Source organism: Podarcis cretensis, assembly GCF_951804945.1.
Source record: "Podarcis cretensis genome assembly, chromosome: 2".
In the NCBI taxonomy this organism is placed as follows: domain Eukaryota; kingdom Metazoa; phylum Chordata; class Lepidosauria; order Squamata; family Lacertidae; genus Podarcis; species Podarcis cretensis.
In genome coordinates, this window is record NC_137171.1 from 45,327,655 (window position 1) to 45,348,438 (window position 20,784).

Here is a 20,784-nt window from a genome sequence, read left to right on the forward strand (position 1 = left end):
CTTTTGCACAAGCTGCCCACTAAGGCTCTTCATCGCCTGCCCTTCCCTACCAGCACTTTCCCCTTCCAGCTGCCTTTATTTAGCCACCCTAATGCATGGAGATAATATACTTAAGCGTTTCACAAAGCTGTTCACAAAATACCTCGCCAAAGACTCCTAAGTGAGCTTAGCAGTCATGGAATAAAAGGAGAGGTTATCTTGTGGAGCAGGAACTAGTTAAACAGCAGGAAGCTGAGAGAAGGAATAAAAGGCAAATTCTGTGCTAGGGATCATTAGGAAAGGAATTGAAAGCAAAACTGCCAATGTCACAATGCCATTATACAAATCTGCCGTGCAACCACATTTGGACTAGTGTGTATGGTTTTGGTCGCCCCACCTCAGAAAGGATATTGCTGAGTTGGAAAAGGTTCAGAAAATGATCGAAGGGAAGGATAAACTGTCCTTTGAAGAAAGGCTACATAACTTGGGGCTTTTTAATTCAGAGAAGAGGTGAGTCAAAGGCAACAGGATAGAAGTGTACAAAATTTTGCATGGCATGGTGAAAGTGAAGAAAAGCATTTCTACCTCTCTCATAGCACAGGAACACAATGTGCTTGGTGTTTTTGGGTTTTTCTTTTCATTTTCTCTTCCTTTGGTCTCAGTAGGAAGGAGAACAAGTACTCAAACCCAAGGGGTAGTGTACTTAACCCAGTGGCGCAGCGTGGGGGGTGCAGGGGGGACCGGCCGCACCGGGCGCAACATCTGGGGGGTAGGGTTAGGGGTAGGGTTAGGGGGCGCAAATCCAGGGTTAGGGGGCGCAAATTACTTGCCTTGCCCCGGGTGCTGACAACCCACGCTACGCCACTGACTTAACCCCCCTCATCCAGGGGTCCGTTGGGGCAACTGGATCAAAAGCCTCCCTCAGTCTACTCCAGTGCACCCTCTCTTCTTCCCCCTGCTGTGCAGAAATGCTAAATCAGATTTTCCATAGCTCATAGGAGAAGAATGAGTTTTCATATATTTGCAGTGTAATCCCACATGTCTACTCAGAAGTTAGACTGACTGAGTTCAATGGGGCTGTTTTGCAAACAACAGTTTCTAGTGCCCAGTGCCACAATCAGGCAATTCTAGCATCTAGCATCTATTCTGTTTTAATGCTTTTTTTTTTTTTTACAGTGGATGTAGTTCTTTTCCTTCTGGTTTGATTTTTTGACATCTCCCTCTGGCCCTGTAGCATATTTCCCATCTGTTCCTACAGATGGCACATTCCAGAAAAGTCAAAGAAACTGGTGTCCCAACATTCCAATATATTATGCTATACTTGTATGGGCATGTTGTAAAATACTGGGGAAAGGAAGCCATTTCAACTTTCTCAGGAAAATTAAAGAAGAAATACAAATACAGAAAATTGATACCGTAGCTATATGACTATATGACTATATGACCCATCCCACCCATTTCCTCCTGGTGGCCTTTTGTAACTAACATTAGAACAATAAGATTATCTTGCAAAGGGGCTTCAATTGGTTAGCCTCAAAGCCAAGCCTTTTGTGACTTTCATCCATATTGGGAGTCTTCAGATTGCCTCTAAGCTTCAGTTAGACTGCCTGCCAAGGAGAAATCTGCAAGAAGACTTCTCCAGGTTTTGTCTCTTTGTAGACAGAGCTGGTATAGTTGGGCAAATGATTAAAAACGCAAGCTGATCTGCCCATTCCACCCTTGGCATAATCATAAATATATAATGTGGTCTTTGAGCTTTTCAAATAGAAGGACATTGGTAGCAGAAGCTTACACAAGGACTTCTGCTAGTACAAATGGGTTCCCCCCTCGTCCCCATTGCAACTGACTTGCGGGTGTTGTGAGAAGCCCCATAACAGCACAAGGGACAGCAGAGGAGGGGGGTAGAAGTGGGATTGTTGTACCCAGCAAGCTGAAAAGCTTCTGCTTTGCAGAATAATTGCTATAGCAATTTACTCCCAGTTTAATTCCTCCCAGTATAAATACTAAGAGCAGAATTCTAAGCTTGCTTTCTTAGCTGTCAGACCTGCTGCGTTTAATGGGACTTGGAATGCTTCAAGACAGGTGTTTCTTGTGGGATGGGTGCTCCTCACGCATGACTTTTTTCTTTTTCTTTTTTGCGGTATCCATACAACATTGTTGGTACAAGAATGCCAGCCTGTATTCCACCCCCACACTTACACTTTATAAGAAATAAATTAAGTAAGTTTAAAAAGAGAGGAGGTCCTGTGGCCAACAACACATTTGCATTATTAAGCCCCCATATGGAAGTACCCTAATTCTCAAGCAACTGTGTTTGCAATTGGAGCCTAAGTGTTATGATTTTCTCCCAAATATGGAATCCTACCAGGATGCAATCTGGTTTTAAAGTTAAGTTTCAGGAGACACTAATTGTCACATAAAGTAGCAATCAGTTCTCTAATGTTCTTGCATAAAGTTAGTCATCCCTCCTCCTTGATCACACATATTTGCCTCCTGCTGCCTTTGAAAAGGTGGGTTAGAAAACAGATTCCTGGTTTTCTTCTTCTTCAAACTCTATAAGACAAACCATAGAATGCCCACAGAAGCTCAGTTTCCAAAAACCCACTAGAACTTCATGGGTGTCAAATGTTGAATCATCATTAAAAACATGCCATAACACCATGGAAGCAAGAATAAGCTTGCTCTTCTGAAACAGTTCACATCACACAGAAGTGAGCATCTTTCTTTCTTTTCTCCAAGTTTTTGTATTTAGGCAGTAAAGTTTGAGAGTTTAAAATTAGCGCATTTTATGACAGAACTAAGCATTCTGCAGCAAACAACAGTCTGGGAATCCAGGCTGTTGTTTCTCTGCAGTAAAGGATTTTTAGGGAACAAGCAGCATCTGGGTGGAAATGCTGAGCTGTCTCCCATCTTTTGTATGACCCCTCAATGCCACATTGTTCCCAGTCAGGGTTCTGAAATAGAAAATAGCAGGTGAGGAGAGGGTTACCTTTCCCGCCCCAACCTGGCCACAGTGATCCATGCGACGGCCATCTCCAGGCTTGACTACTGTAATTCGCTCTACGCGGGGCTGCCCTTGAAGCTGTCCCAGAAACTCCAGTGGGTGCAGAATGCTGCAGCGAGGCTCCTCACGGGCTTTTCAAGCTGCACTGGCTCCCGGTGGAGTACAGAGTCAGATTTAAGGTGCTGCTTTTGACCTTTAAAGCCCTTCACGGCCAAGGACCCTCGTACCTACGGGACCGCATCTCCTGGTATGCCCCACGGAGAGCCTCAAGGTCCATAAATAACAACACCCTAGTGGTCCCAGGCCCTAAGGAAGTTAGATTGGCTTCGACCAGAGCCAGGGCCTTTTCAACTCTAGCTCCGGCCTGGTGGAACGCTCTGCCTCATGAGACCAGGGCCCTGCAGGATCTGATTTCTTTCCGCAGGGCCTGTAAGACAGGGTTGTTCTGCCTGGCCTTTGGCTTGGAGCCAATTTGATTCCCTCCCTCTCTTTTTTCTTTTCCTTCTTCTGCAATGAGACTACATTTTAATATTTTAATGTTTCAATATTTTAATGTTGTATTTTAATTTTGTTTTTAAGTTGTAATCATTCAACTTGTTTTTATTATTGCTTGTAAGCCCCTCTGAGCCCAGCCTTGGCTGGGGAGGGCGGGGTATAAATAAAAATTATCATTATTATTATTATTATTATTATTATTGAGCATTCTGCTTCTTGCCACATCTTCTCTACAAATCTCTATGCCCCACTCCTAACTTGCTTTACAATAGAAAAGCAAAAACTGAGATCTTAGGGCTGATCCTGACTTCTGTTGTTTAGTGGGTCCATTCTTGTTCAATTTTAATTTCCCTACCTGGAACCATCTCCAGAAAACCTGTGTTTCTTTGTCCACTCTTGGGTAGCACTTAGTCTGATTTTTCTGCATGTATCTGTCTTGCTCCACCACCATCTGTGCTTGCCAGGACTCAGAGGGACTGTTCCTTTTTTTTTTATTATTTTTTTTTTTAATTTTAAAAAAGATCTTTATTGAACAGATTTTAAAAACCACATACAAAAATATAACAGAGCTAATAACAAACATATACCAAGCATATAAAAAGAAAACAAACACCAGTGAAGAAGAAAAAAGAAAAAAGAAAAAAAGAAAAAAGAAAAAAAAAATATAAAGAGTAAGAAGATTACAAGACTTACAAACTTACAGACCTACAAACAATAAACCTCCGTCCATCTCGGTTTTGGGTTATCTTATCTTATACACTTTCTGCAGTTATTAATACCATCATACTACAACATAGTAGGTGTTAGATACCGTCTGCTGTTAAATTATTAATTCCAAAATTAACCTCCATATAACTTGTAAATTTGTTCCATTCATTTTTTATTTTTGTACTATTATGATGCCTGATTCTTTGTGTCAATCTCGCTAGTTCTATATACTGGTGCAGTCTCACTTGCCAATCTCTGATCGTAGGCATATTGGGGGATTTCCAATTTTGCGCTATTAAAATTCTAGCCGCCGCCATGGCATACTGAATAAAGGTTTGATCCACTTTCTTTATCTCCTCACCAATCATACCTAAGAGAAACGCCTCGGGAGTTTTAGGGAAATTATACTTCAATATTTTTTTCAATTCCTCATATATTTGTCCCCAGAATTTTTTCACCTCGTCACAAGTCCACCAAATATGAAAAAAAGTCCCTACCTTTGCTTTGCACCTCCAGCATGCGATGTCTCCGGTTTTATACATCTTCCCCAGTTTTGCCGGGGTTAGGTACCAACGATACATCATTTTTTCTAAATTTTCTCGGAGAGCAGCACATGCCGTGAACTTCATACCCCTCTTCCAAAGTGTCTGCCATTTATTATATTCCACACTGTGACCAAGGTCTCTCTCCCATTTAACCATTACTCCTTTCACCTGTACATCTTTGGTATCCCAGTCCAGTAATTGCTTGTACATTTTAGAAAGAATTTTATTATTACTTTCTAGTATTTCTACCTGATATTTTGACTTTTTTTCGCTCATACCTGATTTTTTATGTTCGCTCCAAAGGGCGTTAATTTGGTGGAGTTGTATCCATTCCTTAATCTTTTCCTTCATTTCATCATATGGTCTAAGTTTCCATCCCTCTTCTGTTTTAACTAGGAGGTCTTCATACGTCCACCTTTCACCAGTCATATTTACTTTTTTTATTTTAATAATATCAATCGGGGAGAGCCACCAGGGGGTGCCTGCTTCAATCAGATTTTTATTCCTATTCCACACTTCAAGTAGTGAGCCTCTAATAACATGATTAGAAAAACCTCTGTGGACCTTACCTTTCCCCTGCCACATATAGGCGTGCCAGCCAAACCTGATGTTAAAACCCTCTAGGTCTAATAAATCTGTGTTCTTTAGGGTGGCCCAGTCCTTTATCCAGCATAGACACACTGCCTCATAGTAGAGCCTTATATTAGGGACTGCAAAGCCCCCTCTTTCTCTCGAGTCTGTAAGGAGTTTAAATTTGACTCTAGCCCTTTTTCCTTGCCATATAAAATTAGCGAGGGTTTTTTGCCAGCTCTTAAAACAGGTGGTACCTTTAATTACAGGAATATTCTGGAATAAGAATAACAGTCTCGGAAGGATACACATCTTTATCGCTGCCATCCTTCCTGTCCAAGTTAATTTCAACCTATTCCAGGTTTCCAAGTCTTTCTTAATTTCTTGCCACGCCTTATTGTAATTATCTTCTATTAAATTTATATTTTTTGGGGTTATCCAAATTCCCAAGTATTTTACCTTATTCACAACCTTAATGCCTATTTTTTGCTCCAGCTGAATTTTCTCATAATCATCCACATTTTTTATTAAAATTTTAGTTTTTTTCCTATTTAATTTAAATCCGGACAGGTTCCCAAATTCCTCTAAAAGAGCTATTACACTGCTGGTGCTATCCACTGGGTTTTCTAAAGATAAGACCAGATCATCGGCATAAGCCTTTAATTTATACTCTTTTTCTCCAATTCTTATTCCCTTTACCTTAGATGTTTCCCTGATTTTATTTGCAATTACTTCCAACACCATGATAAATAACAAAGGTGACAAAGGACATCCCTGTCTTGTGCCTTTCATAATCATAAAGGATTTGGAAAGGTTGCTGTTAATAATCAACCTGGCCCGTTGCCCTGAGTATATAGCCTTTATTCCTTCCATATAAGAGCCTTCTATTCCTGCCGTTTTCATACATTGTAATAAAAATTCCCACGAAACATTGTCGAAGGCTTTTTCAGCGTCAATGAAGATCAGGGCCGCCGGAATATCTATCCTCATGTCTAAATATTCGATGACATTTATAATGTGCCGGACGTTATCTTTCTGTTGCCTACCAGGGAGGAATCCCGCTTGGTCTTTATGGATATATTTCTTTAAATGCTTCTTTAATCTATTTGCCAGGATATCAGCGAAGATCTTATAATCGCAATTAAGCAAAGAGATTGGTCTATAATTTCTTATATCTGTTTTTTCAATTTCCGTTTTTGGTATTAAGGTAATGTATGCCTCTTTCCACGATTCGGGGATCTTCCCTCCTTGTAAAATATTATTTATAACGTCCGCAAGCACCGGGGCTAAGTATTCCCCTAATGTTTTGTAATATTTAGAGGGCAGACCGTCCGGTCCGGGCGCTTTCCCGGGCTTCATTCTCCTAATAGCCTCATTAATCTCCTCTACTGTAATCTTCTTATTTAATTGGGCACTATCTAGAGGGACTGTTCCTAAGAGGGGTGGTTAAGGGTGTTCTAGGCTGTCAGGACTCCGTTTAGCTCCTCCTCCCATGTTGTTAAGAGGAGTTCTTAAGGGCACTGTGGACTTCTGAGTCATTGGTACTTCCTCTTCCCTCTCCCTTCTCTGAAGACATTGGGTCCTTTTATTTTTTAGAGGACCAGTTTTGTGATTATGCAGAGATGTGATAAAATGAGGACAGAGGTATGAGCTGATTTATTTATTTATTTATTGACAGGGTCATTTGGAAAATGGGGGGGGGGGGATTCCAGGCAATAATAACTAGAAGAATGCAGTTCAACCTTTTGGAACTCTAATAAAAACTGGCAGGGGGAGGGGTGCATGGAGAGAAAGGGACGAGAGGAGACTGCCTCACCTCTAGATACAGGAGAAGCAAAGTATAGATGAGCCCTTAGACTTTAAAAACAACACTTGACAGCTCTGAAATATTCTACCACAGCTGTAATTATGATGCCTTTCCAACTTCATCATCTTTACACTGATGGAAGCTCAGTTGCTACAAATATACTAAATTTTGATGTGGATATAAGCTGTTTGGAAAACTCACTTGCAACACGACAAGGTCAACAATCAAAAGATGATCAGGTGGTGTCTCATGTACAATGTAGATGTTAAAATGAATTCTTACCTTTTAAATGTTTACAATATACTAGTGCAGGAAAACTAGTATTTCAGAAATATGCTGCAGCAGTGCAGCTAAAGTCAAGAAGGTAAGCAGAGCATTTTTTCAAAGGTTAAGCACATATCTTTCATACACACATGTAATCAAGCACATATAGAAAAATGTTTTCTGGGAAAAAACTCTGCTGTATTGTCTGTGCTTAAAGTAGCTGACTTTTTCACAAAGGTATACACTAACAATATATGATCCACTTTTCACAGTTGAGTGTTTCTTTATTAAAAGCCACACGGCTAAGTCTGATTGAATTCAGTGAAACTAACTTTCAAGTAAACATGCACAACACTGGACTGTTCTATCACATATCAACTCTACCAAAGTTGCATTCCAGAAACCTCCCCTCTCTTCTTTCTTTGTTGCATGTGTTTGTATAAAACTCAGTATCTCTTAAAGTCTCTTAAAGTACTTAAGATGGGTGGGCAAGTCCAAAATCACCTGGAACTGAAACTATGGAATGCTGGAAAATAAAGGAAAAAATAAATCTTAGCTTTAGATATTAAATTATGGCATTTTAAATATTAGATGCTGACCTGAGACCATAGAGAACTGTCCCATCAGGATGTAATCGAATCATTCTGTTCTTCACAGTGACACCATGCACAAATGACTTCTTATCATTCAGGAAGTAGGTATCGGGAACCCAAAGCTGATCTGCTACTCTATTGTCCAGTGTAAGATTTAAAGGTATTACATTATACGAAAGCCTCTTATCCCTCCATGCTTGCTGAAAGTACATTGTCAAGGTATAGTCCTGAAATGATAGAAGAGAGAGGGGAAAATAGGTTGAAAACGGTTTTACCATTTCTTGTGTTACCTGAGATATGCAAAGCAAATCAGGGGTTCTTCCTGCAAAACCACCAACATACGGCCGAAACCTAAAACCTCCATGTCTGAACTACATCTGCCTCCTAAATCGTAAAATAAGAGGTGCACAAATGTTTTGAGCTATAGGACTCACCAGTGAGTAGCATGATAAAGTCTTCTCTTAATTATTCTAACTTCTCACATTACAGGCAAAAATCTTTAAATCATAATAGTCAAGTGACCATCCAATAAGTATCCTTTGCTCATTAAAAGATACTTTATTTAGTATGATCTGCATTACTTGATTAAAATGTGAAAATGTTAGCTTTGGAAATGTACTTTCAGTTCTCTTTTCCCAGATGTCAGTGATAAAATTCCTTTATTTACGTAAGCAACTGAAATAACAGTGATAAAATGAGGCATTATTTCATGAAAGCATCTATCCAGCAGTAAGACAAAGTATTGTGTCCAAGAAAGACTATTTAATAATTTTGAATAAATTATAAAATAACAGGTTTGTGATTTACCATGTATTTACTAACACAACTACTTAAGATTCAGTTGGTCAGACAAAAACCAAAACCTAGGCAAATTGTCACGTTCATCTAGGTCTCATATAGACAGTATAGAACTGCACTGTCAGCCTGAAGGAACTACTAATCTGTGATCTTTGAATGAAGAGAGGTTATTATTATTATTATTATTATTATTATTATTATTAACAATAATTAATTAACAATAATAATTAACATTATTATTATTAACAATAAAAATAATAGTGTCCTGCTGAAATGAGGTACTTCTTGGCAGTGTAAAAGAACTGCTTGTCAAAATACTCATAAAGACATATTGTACAATACCTGGTACAGATACGGTAACTTTCCTTTCCTGTTCCCCCCTTTTAATTGAAGTTGAAATAATTTTATTCATTCAGACACATACCACCAAGGCAATCCAGTTATCCTGTTTGTGGGGGCAGGAACAGTTTAGCTTCAGGTATCATGGTCATTCCCAAACTTGTAACTGAATATATTTAAATGCATATCTAAGGCCAGATGCTATTCTTTGCAGCTCTTTGCAACACGTATGCAGGACATAATTTCAACCTATGACTGCATGCAGTAATTTACTGCAAATATTTATAAACAATCCAAGCACCAAAGCATTCAGCTGCCCCTCAGAAATTTAATACCCAAAGTGCAATGTTTGCAGAGTGAACAAACACACTTTTTATATTCTATTATCAGGGACCATTAACAAATTTTTCACCAGAGTTTCATTTTGACACTGGCAGAGGTAAAAAAGGAAGTTGGAAGGAGATGACTTATGCATGTGTACTGAGATCTCCCTTAGGAATGAATTTGCCGCATACACTCTTCAGCTTCCCTTTAGCCCAGAGCAGAACACTCAGGCGTATCCCCATTCATTTCCTTGTGCTCAACTCAAAGGCATATGCAGTTTCAATTGAGTAAATTTCAATAAATCAACACTGCATCTCAGTCTCTCTCTGTGAGTATATATGTGTATATTTTTTAAAAAAAACACACACCACTATTTGACTTAGCAATCATTCTCATCTCTTTATCATAAATTACTGTAATTTTTCTTTAGATTGCAGATAAATAGTTGATCAATCCTTCACTAGAAAGTCCAAAATGCACAAACACTGTCCACTGATCTTACAATTTTTCCGTTTAGATAATAAATGGATGATTTTCTGCCATTGATGAGACAACCTCTCTAGCGATTTCTACCATTTAAGAAATATATTTTAAAAATTTAAAAATTGTCTAGTAGCACCTTAGAGACCAACTAAGTTTGTTCTTGGTATGAGCTTTTGTGTGCATGCACACTTCTTCAAATACACTGAAACAGAAGTCACCAGAACTTTATACATAGTGAGAGGGTGTGGAGGGGTATTTCTCAGAAGGGTGGTAGGAATGGGTGATTGGCTGATAGGTGTGGTAAACCTGTTGACGACTGTTAACGACTGCAATTGGTCTTATGGGAAAAAGCAAGGTGTGAGATGGCCAAAAATAGCTTTATCATGTATAACGAGATAAGAATCCAATGTCTCTATTCAGACCAGGTTTCTCCATGGTTCTAAGTTTGGTAATAAGTTGTAATTCAGCAACTTCTCTTTCTAGTTTATTTCTGAAATTCTTTTTGTAATATGACAGCTACTTTGAGATCTTATATAGAATGTCCTGGGAGATTGAAGTGTCCTCCTGCTGCTTTCTCTGTCTCGTGTCCTTACATCCCTTCTCCTTCAGGACTGCAAAAACAATTCCAGCTGCTTCTTAATTAGCATACCATGTTTTAAAATATGCAAAGCATGATTCTGAAGTACCGTTGCCTACCGTGTTGTTATACAAATGTCTTCAGTTATTAAGAATAATGCTCAAACTATCTGTGGATGAGGTCTGCAGAAGGTAGCACTCCAGAGAAAAAGAATAGAAAGTATCAAGAATGGAAACACCACATTGAGAATCCTAGACACAAACACACCCCATCGATTGTTTACAAACCTTGTACCTTTAGCAGAGAAAGCAAAAGCAAAAGCCTTTGTAGCTACCGTATTTTTTGCACCATAACACTCACTTTTTTCCTCCTAGAAAGTAAGGGGACATGTCTGTGCGTGTTATGGAGGGAATGCCTACGGGTGGCATGCCTACGGATTTTCCTCCTCTAAAAACTATGTGCATGTTATGGTCGGGTGCGTGTTATAGAGCGAAAAATATGGTAAATGCAGAGTAAGAAACTTGAACTCTCTAATGGGGGGGGGGGAGGCTGGATTCTCTTGGCATACTAACATGTATCTAGCATTTGTGTAGATTTGGGCACATATTTTAAATAGCAAATTCCATGTTATATAACATTTAACAGCATAAAATGAGTTGTTGTTTTTAAAGAAATTTTAATCGCAGACACTGTTCAGTTTAAACAATGAAGATATTTATCACTTACTCTTATTAAATTTGTGTTTGCACCAGAAATGCCATCAATTCAAACAGGAATGCTCAGTAAGCTATGTGCTGCACAGTGCTGAATTAGCCTGCTGCAAGTTTTGGCATGCAAGAAACAATTTCAACTTGCTGATACCCCTAAATTTTATATGAAATAAACTGAAATATGGAGTCAACAGATTTATAGTCAACCTAGACAAAAGGCTGATTATGGCAACAGATCACTGAAAGAGAAGGAAAATAATGACTGCTGCCACCCACTCACTCTTAACAGGATTAGTATTCTTAACCACATTTTATTTTATTTATTGCAATAATTTGTATACGGCTTAACACTTCAGTTTCTAAACAGAGCACAACAGGGATACAGCATTAATTTAATTTAATTTAATTAACCATTAGATAGAATACTGATGGGAAAATGTCTCCCCAACATCTTATATATCCTTGGAGACACTCATCATTCCTCCTAACAATGAAAAAAATGAGTTACTCAGCTGAGAGTTCTTTCACCCAGTTTCAGCAAATCAGAACAGCAGAGTCTGGGGAAATGTTGGCAGCAGTTCACCTCAAAACTGCTATTTCCTCTCACAAATGCCTTGTCTTGTAATTATAGATAAAGGGTAACAGCCTATAGTTATTCATCAGCACACGAAAGCATTCTAAACATGTGCAGAGACACTCTCTTTATTATTTAACATGTTTGGCAAGCTCTGGTGCAAATGAGGCACTGGCTAAGGAATAAAGCAGCAATTTAAAATGTCTGGCAGCTGAAGCGATGGCCCAGCAATGCATAAAAACCAATTTGGCAGTAACAAGCCACAAGTGTACTTAAAGCAGATAAATGAACATCTAAACTGTACACCAGAGAAGGTCTGCTCTGCGATGTGAGAGCGTTGCATAAGTGACTTTGCAGACTCCTCAGGAAACTTGGCACAGGCCAATATTTAAAAAGAATGATACATTGCTGAGTTACTCTCAGATGTGTCTATGCCAAGCAAAGGAGGCAAGCTGACCTAATTATTATATATCAGTTATAATATTGTGCCAAGATCATTTTGGGTAACATTTCAATAGACACATCACGGAGCTGTTCAGTTACTTTAGTGAGCTCAAACACCTTTTGAAAATAAAAAGGAAATATATAGAGGAGTCTATATAAAAGAAAACAAGGCACTTCCATAAATTCCTTTGGTCATAGCTGTTCTTTACCAAGCCCCCTCAAAGCTGTAAACTGCAATCCTGAAGACATTTACTTGGAACTAATCCTACAAAAAAATCTGTACAACTTACTTCTGCATGAACACAGGTAAGCTTTGTGCTTTTTCTTAGGATTTTTAGCATATGTTTCTATGGAAGCTGAGCCACATTGAAAGGATAAGTTGTATCTTTCCAGGGTGTTGTCATGTGTCTATAAAGACCTTTAGTACAGGGTTGAGATATTTGTTCATGAGTTTGCAGCAGTGGTGATTAACATGTCTCTCATATCCCCTTATATCCCCCATCCTGATTTTTTACATTTACATTTTATATTTATGTTTATTTTTAATGGGGGTTTTTGCAGCTTGGTAGGCAGAGTCTCTCCCCTCCCTTTTAATTTTTTAATTTTTGTTAATTAGCACAATTTATTTATATACTGCTTTCAGTCCAAAAACACCTGGCTTGGGCCTTCCATGTTACTCTCCAAATTTATCTTCCTCCCTGGCTAGTCCATTTCCCTACCAGTCTCATGGACCCAATAATTGCAGGCCACTCAATGCTGGGAGACCAAATGGTGCAATGGGCTTTGTGGAAGCCTTTCGTCATGATTTTTTTAAAAAAATAATTTATAAAGATTAAGACCCATAGGGCAGATAGGCACTTAGGCTCCAATCCAGGTACACTCAGTGGGACTTAATTATGAAAAGATACATATACTTAAACTCTTAATTGTACAATAGAAGATATCAATAAAGGTGAAAATATATAGATTCTGCATCGGTAACAAGCAGTAAAAAATGACAACAGGAGAGTACTTCCACTTCTATTTTTATAGCCAGTGATTTATGATTTAGTTTGACTCTAAAGCCTGGTTGTTTAGAATATGTATAATACAAATGCAAAAGAAAAGTAACAATGCCAAACTAAATGTAGGTTGTTGAAGAGAGTACACAATGTGCTCTTCTGGAGTTAAAGCTTATAATAAGAACAAATTCATCTTCATCTTTATGTGCTGCTAAACATCAACATCAATCAAGAGACAATTCCATAAGGAGGCACATGCATTCTCTCTCACACGCCTGCACCTCCTTCTGCCAAAGACATCCTGTTGCAAAAGGTGGGGCTCTGAACACTGCAAACAAGCGTGCTAGTATTTATGAAAAGAAAAAGAAGAAAAGCTGTAAATTGGAAGTAAGAAATACTAAGTGAGTTCCACTTGGTGCCCACATGCCTTTTCTCAAAAAAAATTAATTTGCTCCATAAAGCTCATACCAATTTCTTTTAATATTATCTTTTTGATATAGTCTCATCCCACAAAATGAACAGTCATGCTTGTAAAGATCAAGAGAGAGGATCCTATTCAAAATCTACTAAGTATGGGGAAATGAAAAGGCATTCACTCGGTGCTGAAAGAATATTTAACTCCGTACCAGGTAAAGGCTCCTCAGGAGTAGGTGCCACAACACAAATATCTGATCTAGGGTCTCCACCCTCATCTCCAATGAGAGGAAAGAGGAAGAGGAAGAAGACCCTCTGATAATATTATACTATGTGGGAAGGCTCATTCAGAAAAAGGTGGTCCCTTAGGTATCCTGGTCCCAAACCATCTAAAGGAATAAAAATTAAGAAGAACATTTTAATTTTTGCTCAGAAGCAGACCAGGATCCAGTGCAGTTGCTTTAAAACTGGTAGAATATGTTACAAATTATTGGTCACGGTCAGCAATCTGGCTGATGCATTTTGAACTAAGTGGAGTTTTTATTTTCACCCACCAACAGTATATCCACGTTGATTATTGATTTTAGACATCAGTTCAGCATTTCAAACATACATTCTTAAGTGTTTCTTTAAATAAGAGTTTATTTTATTTTATTTTATTTCTATTGCATTGTTTTCAATACGTTTCACTGATTTTGTATTTTTTAATATAGTTTTCATTCACATTATAAACTACTTCAAGCTTTGGAGGAGGAACACACAAATAAGTAAGCAAACAAAGATAGACCACTGCTGTCATAAATGACCGCTCCCCGCTTAAAACGGGGGGCGCCCTTTGCGTGGACGCGCGCAGCCCTAGATCTGGAGCGGCCCCATCAGCATAGGCTTGGCTTTGCCTTCCCTCAGGTGGGATACCTGGAGGTCTCCGCCTACCTCAGTCAGTTGTCCAATCCCACCTGGGGGAAGCGTTGCCAAGGAGACCAGGCCAGGTAGGGGAGGGATTACCTGCCCACACAATAGAGGGAGGATCTTACCTGGGAATCCTCACTTGGCTCCAGAGCTTCTCCCACCCTACCCACCCTCAGTTAATGTCATCTTTTGCAGGTTAACTTTTCTTCACAGGTATGCGGGCGCTGCTACGTTAAGGTCGCTGTTAAAGGGCCGGAAAGGAATTTCCCTGCATTGGCAGGTTTCGCCTTTCCCGTAGCAAAAACGTCGCAACTTTGGCGGTATCAGGCCTTGGGCAGAATCCTTTAGTCTATCTTCCTCTTTGCGGCGGCGATACCAGGGTTCCCCATTAAAGGTGTTTCTGAAGGGAGGCTTTGACCGTAGGCTGAAAGGTCGTCATTGCTCTCCCCTGCAGTGGCGGCGTAACGGGGGCGGCTATCTCTGCTTGAACATATGTTCTCCAGAGCCGGCCCATCCCCCCCCACACTGGATAACCCTGAAGCTCCCTAGGTCCCCGGCTGTGGACTGGGGAGGGAGAACGCCCAATGCCTGAGCCAAGGTCTACCCACATTTGAAATTTAATAAAGTTGTGGCCAATTTAATCCCCTAGCACATTGTCCTGAGTCGTTATTCCACATGACGGGGGGGGGGGGACCACTCAGGATCTGGGGACTCTGCCTGTCCATGCAATGGTTGGAGCAGCTTCATAAAGGCAGTTACGGCTGCTAATTTCCTTCCAAGTTGCTTGCAAAAGGATATGCTATGACAAATGTATAATAGCAAATACCAAGCATTTTTATTTGTATAAATATATATCCATTTTCTAAGGATTCGGGTTACAGTATAACAAGACATCTCTTCTGATTGTCCAGCTAATAAACACAACTGTCTCACAACCAGTGGGAAGCAAACAAATGACAATTGCAAAGCTGAAGAGAGAGAGTGGGGGCGGGGGATGTTATTTTGAAGCTAGGATGTTCTTCAGAAGCTTCAGCCTTAATAACCAAAAAGCTGTGTGCTGAGGGCTACTTCTCTAGTTACTACTTAAGTCAAATCCAATAAAAGTTAATGGGGGATTGCTGGCCTAAAACAAGTCATCAATGCAGTGCTGTTGCAAAACAGGGAAATGCTATATGGCAAATCTGAGTTCACTGCAATGTAACCCAGATCTACTTTTTTTCTGCAGTCCAAGGAAATGTGATATACTTGCTAAAACAAACAGCAACAGCAGCAATAACAACTGTGGCATATAGCCACGTTTTCATAGAATCATAGAACCATAGCTGTCAACTTTCATATTTGAAAATAAGGAATCAGCAGCCTCACCTGTCCTGGGGACAGTCTATGGGATATCTAACAATCTGGGATAGCAGTGGGAAGCAGCGGGAAACAGAGCTGGAATAAGGGAATTTCCCGCAAAAAAAGGGAAGGTTGACAGCTATGCATAGAACTGTAGAGTTGGAAAGGACCTGGGGGGTCATCTTGTCCAAACCCCTGCAATGCAGGAATCTCAACTAATGCATCCAAGAGAAATGGCCACCCAAAGCTCAGCTTAAAATGAAGCAGAGTCCACCACCTTCCAAGGGAGCCCTCTCCACTGTCAAAGAAGCTCTTACCATAAGAAAGTTCTTCCTGATGTTTAGTTGAAACAAATAACATGCTTTTGAATTGTTGACGGTGAATAATGATTTTCTATATTTTTCTGTACAGTATTGGTATTCATCTGGTGGATCAATGTCCTCAAATGGGTCATTGCCCTCACCTAAGACATACTACAGCACCACTGTATTTTATTTGGTTCAGGGTGTGTATATATATATATATATATATATATGTGCTAAGAAGATGGGAGGGAAGAGAAAAGCAAGGGAACATTAGAGAGGGAAAATGTTGATCAAGTTTGTTTACAGTCAAGGGTTAGCATAAACAAAGAAAATGTAAAAATACAGAACAAACAGCGATAATAGCTACATTTCACTTCAAAATGAAGAGGACATCATATGAAAAGAAAAGGTAGGCATATATAGTTAAAAAGTGGGCTTCATGTGGCACGTTGTGCTCAAAGCTGCTTGAATCCTGATCTGCAAAGATTTTAAACTACAACAACTACATTAACCAGAACAGAGCTCAAAAGCAATTTTCATGGCTTTCCAAGTAGTGAATATGCAAAATTTTCCTGTATAACATCTGGGAAAGTCTCCCCCCCCCCACATCACAAAGATAGAAGTAGCCGTTCCTTCTCCCACAACTAGCAGAGATTCCAAAATGTTGAACACAGATTTTCTTGCTAATCTTAGCCTGCTCTACAAAATGATGGCCTGATTATGCCTAAATAAGAGCAGTTTTCCACTGCTGGCACTATAGAGGAAGCAGTAAAGGCAAAACAAAGGAAATGTTGCTTAGGCTTTTGAAAAAGGAACTAAATCACCCTTATTCAAAAAGGGCAAATGTATTGAATTCTTCATTATTAGTGCTTAATACTAATTACTAAGAAATATACCAGGCAGAAATTATTTTCCAATGCACTATGCAGGTAGGAACATGAGGGAAATTACTTTCAGTAAATGCATGCATGAAAAATGATGCACAAGGGAGCTAGGGAACTAGGCAGATCCATCTACTCTTTAGGACGGGAGCCAAGATGAACAGAAGATCTCAGTTAAACCCTATAGTTTGTTGGAGCAAGTTCTTTGCATGGAACTTTCCAAGGTCCTGCAACTCCAGTCAGTCACAACCTGCCTGCTCTTGTGGGCTCCTGTGACATTCCAGGTACTGTTCTTAATTTACAGTAATTCATTTTTTGCCTGTGTACACATTGATTCTAAAAAAGCAGTAATCACAGTTCATTTGCCTTTTTCCTGGGGGGGGGGGGGGAAACAATATAGCTATAGGCTTCTCGTAATGTAGCAACACATTTTCCCTTGCAACTAACCCTTTCAGAATCGCAAAAGAACACAGTACCCTGCTCTTTCCCTCCTTATTTAGCAGTGTAACGTCTGGTGCTCTGTGAAGTGAACTAAGGAATCAAACATGTAGAAAATAATTTAAAAACCAACCCTTTCAGAATGGTGTCGATGTTACCCTGGAGGTCTAACCTTGTCGATTCCAACCACTCCTCTGGGCCTAATGGGTCTAGCTTTGGCCTGACAGGCCATCTGTCTTTCTGAATCTATTTCTACCTTGTGCACAGGCAGTTCTACTGGCCTGTGCTTGACATTTGGTGCAGAAATGCTGTGGGCCTTTTTACGGCTAAATAGAGTCTCCCACAACTAATTATTCACACTATATCCATTTCTCAGTGATAAGGCAGCATCTCCCTTCCCGATTTTATTGATTATGCCAGTGTGAAAGAAGGAAAGGAGAAGATGTGCGTGTGGGAGGAAAAGAACAAAAATCATTCTCAATTGCTAATGCAATTCTTCTGTTTAATTTGTAATTTTAGACTTACTTTAACAACTGCAATCCAATACATTTCAATACATCTAAACTACAATGCAGTAGAATATTGATTATGATTTTTTTGGAATGGTTGCAAGCTGTCTCCTAGCAAGCAATGATCTGGCCTGCATGAAGACCAGATGTGGAAAAGGGAAGAATGGTTTCACACTTAAGATTAGCGTACTGCCATGAATAATATGTATAATTTGCTGTATTTGTTGACATATTCCCCAAGTGTCTTTTCAAAAGACTAATGCATTATATCACAAGTTTCTTTTGCGGTAATGTGATGTTGGTTTGCCCAAGGACAGCTCCTTTTTGGTCTCAAATTGCTTGTCAGGGGGCTGGCCAAGACAGGACAGATAGGACGACCCTGCAGCAGGATCCAGTGGCCTGGGAAGGTCTTGGCTCAGGTTGGGAGGGCCCAAGGAGCCTGGAGAGAGACTTGGCTGTGGGTGAGTGTTTCTACTCACCCTGTTTATCTTCCCATCAGTCACTACAGCATGAGGACTCTACCTCCATCTCTGGAGTTGTCAGAGTCTTGAGTCTGGTTCATTCCATCAACCATAGCCACACCTGCCTCTCCAGGAAACACTGTTGCCCTGCTTGTCCTGTCCACCTGAGGAAGCAGTGATGCACCGCCTATCACAGAGATGCCACTGAATGTATGAACAGGCTAGTTAAGTTCAGCCCAATCTACAGTTGCCCAATTTAAGGAACCACTTGCTGTGCTAAGCTGTGCTAATTGTCCTGTGAATATAAAAGCTGATGATTTTGGTTTCATTTTGTTGTTTTCATTTCCTCTTCTCTCCCCCTCCCACTTTAGTAAATTTGCAAAAAGAAAAAGAAAAAAAATTGCTACAGCCAAGAAGCAGTGTAACACAAGAAGAGCACTGCTGAAGCATTACTAGGAGTTAAAAATGTCATATGATTGCCAGGCTTATTTTAATATATTATATTTTACACTGAATATTCTCTATTTTTTATATGATGTGAAATCATGATTATATACTGCAAGTCTTTTGGACAGAGAAGAACTCCAAGGGAAAAAACCAAAACAAAATATCAAATATAGGTAGCCATTCATTAGCGAAGATGCTAGGAAAATATAACTTTTTGCCAAGTTTAAGTAGTCAACAATAAGAAGCTGCTGATGAGTAACTAATATGGACTAGCACATTCTATTAGTAACCTGTACTGTTATTCCCTTCCATGTCTTCCAAGCAGGTTGCTATCAGAGTGGGTGGATCATCCATATGATTTGTAAAGATGCTGTTATGCTTGCATTGCTAATTACTTTTTTAAATACATAGAATATTAAGCTTTTTTCTTTCTTTTCCCTTTTCAATGGAGCCAACTGTTCAAATCAAGTTCATCAAGATCCAAAATCTTGGATCCCCTGCAACTAGATGCACGAAAGAAAATGAGCCAAATTACCATTTCATGCATTTGGAAAGCTTTGGCCCCAAGCCATACAAGTAATATTTATTTAAATTACATTATTTAACAGGTGTGTGCGTGTGTTGCTAGCTGACTTGCCCTGGAAATTCTTTAACATATAAGCCTGCTTAAGATTAATCACAGACTTACCAAAGTATTTTTTTACTCTCTATGATATGGGTGATATCCAATGATAGTCATACTCAAATTAGACCTACTACCAATGAACCTATTCTGAGTATGACTACCATTGGGTATCACTCAATTTCTTAATGAAAAGGCATAAAGATAATGCCTGCTAGGATTCAGGATTTTCACAAGGATGTTAAATTAGTAAAATCCACACTGTTTTTTATTTAAAATATTGATCACTTTCAGTGATAAATCTCTAATGAATATACAACAGATTAAAACACATCAGACATAAAACAGCAAAGTATTAAAAGTGAGCAGATAAAATTATCCTTTATAGGGGATTGCTACCCCATAGAGAGCAAGTAATTGACTACTGCCATCACACCCATAAAAAACTCAAGATACAACGTAAGTTTCAAAATAGGTTATAACAGATTAGAGGAACTGCACAAACAAATTAACAAGATCAACCAAATCAAAGTAGTCCAAGCAGGAGTTATCCAGTAAGGGGAGAATCTGACCCCCCCCCCCCCATCTCCTGAGTCATGTTTACAGCCATAATCTGTGACCATGCAGCCAAGGACTGGAAATAAATCCTTCCTCCCCGCCATGTGACCCTGACATGCACAACAGGGGCTCTGCTGCCCAGTGTTCACCACACCTAAAAGAAACCCCCAGGAATAGAATGGGCTAGCACACAATTTATGAGCTTTGAACTAAAACAAACTGAGTTCTCACAAGGATGTAGTGAGGGGGAAAAATGATTGGGTACATGACTGTGAGCCCTGTCACCTGGAAATGACTGTAATTTACCACCTGCAGCTTAACTACCTCTTAGCATATTTGCTGGCCACAACAAAGCCAATTCCTCAGCAACAGAAATATATTCAAAAGCATGCGGTCTGCAAAAGTGTTGCGAATTTCCTTATTAATTCACTTTTTTGGTACAGTAATGTATCTAAAAACAATTTGAGATGCATTGTTAGCAAACATTTCAATCCAGTTGAGACCAGTCTGATTTTAGCTTTCTGGTCCTCTTGCTGGGAAACCAGTGCAGTGCCTTGCTAATCAGTGGGGAAGTTCTCTAAGTTCTCTCTGAATTCTTGCAGACTGTACATCTGTTCACAAACTCATCCATAATTTGTATATCACTTCCTTTTCGTTATTTTAAAAAACACACACCAGCAGTTTGAA

At 39.4% G+C, this 20,784-nt stretch overlaps 1 protein-coding gene across 7 annotated transcripts in view; it reads right to left on the minus strand.

Annotated features, from left to right (window-relative positions):
• GABRB2 (gamma-aminobutyric acid type A receptor subunit beta2) overlaps positions 1-20,784 on the minus strand; it is a 104,827-nt gene that overhangs the window by 60,587 nt on the left and 23,456 nt on the right. For all 7 annotated transcript variants that reach the window (XM_079964839.1, XM_079964841.1, XM_079964837.1 and 4 more), the window contains exon 5: positions 7,972-8,192. In XM_079964839.1, coding sequence (XP_079820965.1) covers positions 7,972-8,192 — 221 coding nt within the window. The remainder of the gene's footprint in view (positions 1-7,971; positions 8,193-20,784) is intronic.